Genomic DNA, 6,809 nt, shown 5'->3' on the forward strand with positions numbered 1-6,809 from the left:
AAAAAAAAAGAAAAAAGAAAAAACCTCGCTCCATTTGTTTGAATGAAAAGCCTTGTGTGAAGATAGTTTTTTAAGATTTGAGAACATTAAAAAAAATTAAAAGAAAATTATCTTTAGTCAACAGAAAAGTATGACTTAATTTTAAAAATTGTTTCTTACTCAATATTTTTGGAAAATAACTCTATCTAATAACAAGCTAAACCTAAATAAAAGAAATTAGGAAATTGTTTTTCAACTCGTTTAAATTTACTACCAAATATAAGAAAATAAGATAATTTTATAGAAATGACTTTTTGAAAAATGACTCATTTTTTTAGAAAACATTATCGCCGAGACAAACAAAGTGTAAAACATCAAAAAAAAAAAAAAAAAAATTTAAGAATCTCCAAGACATATATCTTGTTGCCTTTGGGGATGTCCTACTAGTAATTATTTCGAGTTTCCTTGTACATAACATTCATCACTTTGTTGCCTTCGGGTTCTCATAGTGGTAATTCCTTTAGGTTTCTTAAGACATAAAATTCTACCAAGTTTGCCCAAGTTTTAGGTAAGTCTATCTCTTAAAGAAGAACCACAAAAAAAAAAGGCCAATTGGTGGGGCAGCCGTTCACGGAAATGAAGCAATTGATGCCACTCAAAATTGGCTACAATTCAACCAACATTTTAAATGAGTATGATACCATGTGCAAGTCATGAGCATGCACTTTTTTTTTTTTTTTTTTTTTTAACCAGGTAATTGCGAGAATAGAACCCTTGAGCTAACAGTTTACATAAGAACTGGGTACTATTAGGCTACAAGGCCCAGCGGCGTCATGTGCACTCACTTGGTATACAGTAAATTCAAACCTCACATCAACACTACACTTTTTGATAGTTTATCTTTAAAAAAAAAATGATAAAGGTATTACAAGTTTTCCTATATGATGATGTGGTAATAAATGTGATTAATGGGTTTAACCTTCCTCAGCTATTATTATTAAAAAGTTTAAAACTTCGGATGGATCTTCAAGTTGCTAGCTATTATTTAGGTTGTCCAATTAAATACAACCATGTGGTGGTATTGATCAATAAACTAAATGGTTGATTTAATTTTTCTTAATATATAAAACTAAAATACATTTTTTTTTTTTTTTATACAAGATAGAATTCTACTATAGCCTAATCTAAGTGTATATGTGTGTGAAACTCCTTCCTGGAGACTTGAACCCCGGTTCTTGCCCCCCACACTCCACAAGCACTTATACTTGTGGATGTGGAGTGACCATCGCACCAAGGGTGTGCGGTGGTAAAATACACTTTTGATACTTAAAGTTTGGGGTTATTCAAAATAAGAAAATTCATAAAATGAAATTATAAGAATTTATGTATTTATGTGTGTCTTTTTTTTTTTTTTTAGTCAATATAAGGAAGTTTTATTTTTATTAGATTTCGTAAAATTTAATTTTCTTAATAACCACTTAGGAAGAAATTCTTAGAGCCACCACTATTCTTATCTCCACCACCGTCTCACATGAATCACCCCCAGCCCCCCAATCAGCCCCCCAATTTCCATCTCACATGAATCACCCCCAGCCCCTATATTTATTTATAGTATTTTTTAACTAAATAAATTGAAGAAGAATAAGAGTAGATGACTTGCAATATTAAGGTGAGGGTAAACATAGTGGTTTATTAAATTCCTGTTAATGCCTATCTTTTCTAAAGGTCCATACAAAGCAAGTCTAATATTTTAGGGCCCACAATTTTTATGATTTTTCTTTTAATTTTTTAATATGGCCCAAATTTAGAATGTGGTGTAGGAAGTAAAGAGTGGGCCTATATTGAGCTTATTTATGAACTCAAAAGATAGATTTAGCTAAGTGAGCTTAGCATACTTGTGAAATCTCTAAGCACATGAGCAAGCCCATGTCCTAGCCACAAACACAAGAAAGAACACTTCATCAACCAATTTTTGCCTGAAATTTGGGCTACATTTAGCAAATTCTTTAAAGGACGTTTTTCCAAAAAGGGCATAACAAAGTTGGTTTAGTCAACATATTTCACAAAATTGGTACAAGACCATATTATCTTAATCTTCAAATAAGAACAAAACTCAAGTCATGCATTATTAGGCTTCACCTAACTCTCCATAGGTTTTTTTGTTTGAGTGGTAGTGAAAATAACTCTCTCTCTCTCTCTCTCTCTCTCTCTCTCTCCTCATTATGCTATATTGTGATCATGATAATGATAAGACCCAACTTCACTTAAACTTGTCCTTCCAAATTTGACCCTAACAATACCTATTCATTTGATATCCCACTCCAAACCTCATCATTCATGTTCCAAGTATCTTCAACCTTCCATAAAGTTTTAATTTAAAGTTATTTGATCATAACATGGACTGCATCTATTTTCATTTGTTTGAGATGGAAAGCAAAATCAAGAATCAAAGGCGTCGGATGTGTATTTATTATGGAGAATTTAAAAGGGTAATCATTAACAAAAATGGGAATGGCTTTAGATAAGTCAAAACGGAAAAAAGTTTACCTCTTGATTGGTTTGGAGGATTTGTAAAATAGCTTTATCCGTAAAAGCATTAGATTGAAACCGGACTTTATTAGAGAGAGAGAGAGAGAGAGGGGGGGGGGGGGGGGGGGGGGGGGGGGGGGGGGGGGGGGGGGGGGGTGGTGTCAGGTGTGGAGATTGAAACTAAAGATAATACGTCATTCGTTTGATCAATCTTTTGCACACCGGCATTAGGAAAATCTAACATTCATTTTTTAACTTAAAAGAAATGGAGAAAAAGAAGGGCATGCGAACGAATCTGGAGAAAGTTGATTCAAATACCTTTGGCTCATTCCATTGACTAGTGACAGGTCCAGCGAAAAAAAATGTGAACATTGCGTTGGATTAAATTAAAGTCTTCTGCCTATAGATATCGTCTCTTGCAGATAGACCCTTTTCAACCATTTAAAACTGCTCGCTATTAAAAAAACTTACAAGAACAAAGGATCTGTTAAACCAAAACAATCACTCATCTATTTGGCAAACAAGGCAGTAGGATTTTTAAGGAAATTGAAAAGGGAGAAAAAGGAAACAAACTTACAAAATGGGTAAAGAATATAATAATAAACACACTAATTTGCAAACTCAGATAATCTATACTCCTCCGTACCTAAGCATTATTGGGAGACTAATTACATGGTTTATATTGTGCTCTCCTATTTTCATTAGAGCTAGGGACCTCATGCACTCCGCAATTGCCTTCTCTTGTTGCGGATGAAGGACCAGCAACCACCACTCTTTTTCCTGCATTACATTAATTCCAACATTTAAATATCTCTACCAAATACTAATTAATAATAAATAAATTGACAGGAATTGCTGAAAAGGTTGGTCAAATTTAGTAATAAAATTTTCCAATTAATTTATCACCAACTACTTAATTTTGCAGGCCAATATTTGTAACTAAGAAGGGTCTAGAGTTATCCTTAAATATCAGTTTATCCCTTTAATGGCTTTTGAGTTTTGATGGTAATTTAATATGTTTGGCAGAACACCCAACCCTGCAAATTTATTGAGCATTGAATGAAAACAAACCTATACTATGAACTATTCCCAACTGCAAAATTTTCCACATCATTAATTTGTACTTGGCCTGAATTAGAGGTTTGGCCAAAGCAGAAGCATCTAGCTACCTGGACAGCTAAGTTGTACATGCAGAAAGTTTGGACTTCAATACTGTAATAGGATAGATATTGAAGGCATATTTTCCTTTCAACATTCATCAGAATACTCTAGAGAGATTGAATTTTCACAAAAAGCTGATTTTTGAACAAGAATAACCAATTGATTTATAATTATTAATTTATTGCAGACGCAAAATAATTTTTTTCTAAAACAATGGATCCATCAAAAACAGGGTTCCTCTGTTTCAGACCAGAGCAGCTTCTAAAATGTCAAGAAAATAATTGGGTCAATTTATCAAATAAATTTTTTCTTAAAACCCAGTTTTACTTTTCTGATAGAAAAGAAAATAGATTCTTTAATTCCCAAAAAAGGAATTTTGAATAGAAAATTGTATGAAAAACAAACCATTGAAGTCCAAACATGTAAAACCATACTGCTTTTCACTTTTCTCCAAATTCATAACCTTCATTCATAACAAATTTCCCAATTATCCATTCAAAACCCAGATGAATTCTATAGATTTATGACTAATAAATGTTAATGAAACATAAACCAGTAATCGAAATATGAGTTCTAACTTCTAACATACATACCTGTTGTTGGTGCTTCTGCTTCTGCTGCTGCTACTGCTGCTGCTGCTGCTGCTTCCAGTGCTTTTCATGCTATTACTACTCGACCTGCCACTTTCACTCTCACCAGATACTGAAATTCTCTTCTTCCACCACTCCTTATCTACACCCTTTGAAGATCCATCTTGTACTATAGGCTTAGGAGAAACTTTTGCACTTGTATTTGTCACAGAAGATTGGTCATTCTTCTTCTTTTTATTGTTCTTCTTAGATCCTAAAGATACAGGAAACACCATCTTAAGATAAAACCCACCATTATTTATGCTTGCACTTCTTTTCACTACTTGTGATTGTGCCCTCTTATCATTCCTCTTCTTACTATTCTCCCTCTTATACAAAACCTCAGTGTTCAAATCCCTCTCTTCCGACACACTACTCTCTCGTGCTCTAGCTTCAAGTACTTTTGGTTGCTCCACAATATCTTTCAAGGAAAGCTCATAGCAAGCCTCAGGCATGTTCTTGACCATTTCCATGAGCTCCCTTTGGCCCCTGGCAATGGCTTGGGTTCTCGATGTTGGAGATAAGCTTCTGTAGTGATTTGCTCTGTGTTGGGGGCTTCTGGGTGGGCTTGTTTTCCACAAAGGCGGTGAACAAATGCCAGACTCATCGACCGCCTTCATTTCTGGTTCAAATTTCACTTCCATGCCATTCCAGCTATTATATTTTGTGTAGTTTTGAGCAGTTTTTCTAGCCCTGGGACCATAGTTCCGGGGTCCAGAACTGTCATAACTATCAGTACATAACTTTCCAATATGATCCGTGGATTGTGTACGGTTTTGGAGTAGTTTTGTGCCAGGATCAAGCATGTTTTTCTCCGGGGAAAACTGAGAGAGAGAGAGAGAGAGAGAGAGAGAGATAGAGATTACAAGGGTGTTTGAGTTTGGTTAGTTTGAAAGAGTGGAAATGGTTGGTGGTGTAGGGGCATTACATTATCAACATCACAGACCCTCTCAGTCTTCCTGTTAATTTCTTGACAACCAAGTTTTAATTGAGGGGGTTATTACTTATTAGCAATGACCAATCCTACGTACGCAAAGAGTTATTACTTATTAATAAAAACTTTTACTAGTTCCTATCTCAATCGACACTAATAGTAATTTTTTTTACTTACCAAGGTTTAAGCTTGTTACCTTATCGGTCCTCAAATTATTTTCACAGTTTTTAGTGCATCTAGATTTATTGTAGGTCATTGCTGATTAGGATGGGATGGGAGGGATGGATTTGTAAAGTCAAGCTATTCTAGATGGAGGGCCATATCAATTTTTCTTTCTTTGTTTTTAGACTTGTGGGTCTTTTGAGGAGCTTTGGGTTTTGTCTTTCTTTTCTTCTTCTTCTTCTTTTTTTTAACGCGGATGGAAAAGGCTAGCAAATGCTGATATGCATATCCAATGACCCCTCCACGTTTCTGACTTTTTGGCTTAATATCTGATAACGTGTCCCCAAGGTCGGTCGAGGAGGAGGATTTAATTAATTAATTGATTTCTGAATTATCTGCTCATTTTTTTAAAAGAACAAAAAACGTCCCATCCAAACGCACGTACACAACAGAAAATTAGTTTATGTGATTGTGGAATATATGATCGTTGATTAGTAATTATATTGTCTGATTGAGCCTTGAGTACCATTTTCGACTTTCTTTCTAGGCCAGGCACTTTGTTTTTCTCCTTTTATAAATATACTTAATACTTTTATTTGTCTTCTAGACCTTTTATAGTCAAGTAGTATTTCTTTTGTCAAAGTCTTTATTTTTATTTTTTTTATTTTTTCTGAATCAGAGATTTTTTTGTTAATTTTAAATAAAGTACTTTTTTCGTGAATAAGAATAGATTTATCGTAAAAGGGAGAGAAGATGAATAACTTTATTACTTCATAGATTCAGGTGTGTTTCTCAAACAAAATGATTAAATGAAGTGGGGTTTATAAGCATAATCATAATAATATTCTTGCCAAAAAAAAAATTAATCATAATAATATGACTTATCAAAAAAGAAAAAACAAAATAATCATAATATGACTTAGCTAAAAAGCATAATCAGATATAAATGTTAATGGCTGTCACAAATAATTTATTAGAATGCTGATTTTGTTTTTTTTTTTGGATAAGCATTAGAATGCAATTATTGTACCGTAAAAGTCACAAAATATAATTCACCGTGACTGACACGTTGGCTTTGGCTTACGTATCATGGTTGCGTGTCAATATTGTTTGAGAAGATAATGACAAATACTTTTAAAAGCCAATTTTGGAAAAGCAAATTGTCCTGTAAAGCTAAAAGCCTAATAATGCGTGGTAATTGATTTGTACTTGGTTGAAGTAAAAGTGAAGTCCATTGTTGAAGTGAAAGTGAAGGCAGCTGAGAGGTCCACATGGCTTATGAAGTGGAGTTGATTGATTTTTTTGATTGAGTTTACAGAATTGCCGACCCTATGTTCCTTGCAAACTGTAGTTTTTTTTTTTTTTTTTTAAAAGGATAATTGTAAATTACATTCTAAATTTTAGAGTGTTTGAAT

General features: G+C 33.7%; 1 protein-coding gene across 1 annotated transcript; it reads right to left on the reverse strand.

Moving 5' to 3' along the window:
• Positions 1 to 2,993: 2,993 nt before the first annotated feature.
• On the reverse strand, positions 2,994 to 5,139 carry LOC111984984 (uncharacterized; the record flags this gene model as incomplete). Its single annotated transcript, XM_024016604.2, is given in 2 exon segments — positions 2,994 to 3,288; positions 4,263 to 5,139. Coding segments are annotated over 2 exon segments (906 nt in total). The 3' UTR covers positions 2,994 to 3,224.
• Positions 5,140 to 6,809: the final 1,670 nt, after the last annotated feature.

The sequence above is a fragment of the Quercus suber genome, unplaced genomic scaffold, assembly GCF_002906115.3.
Source record: "Quercus suber isolate HL8 unplaced genomic scaffold, Cork oak 2.0 scaffold_273, whole genome shotgun sequence".
NCBI classification, from domain to species: domain Eukaryota; kingdom Viridiplantae; phylum Streptophyta; class Magnoliopsida; order Fagales; family Fagaceae; genus Quercus; species Quercus suber.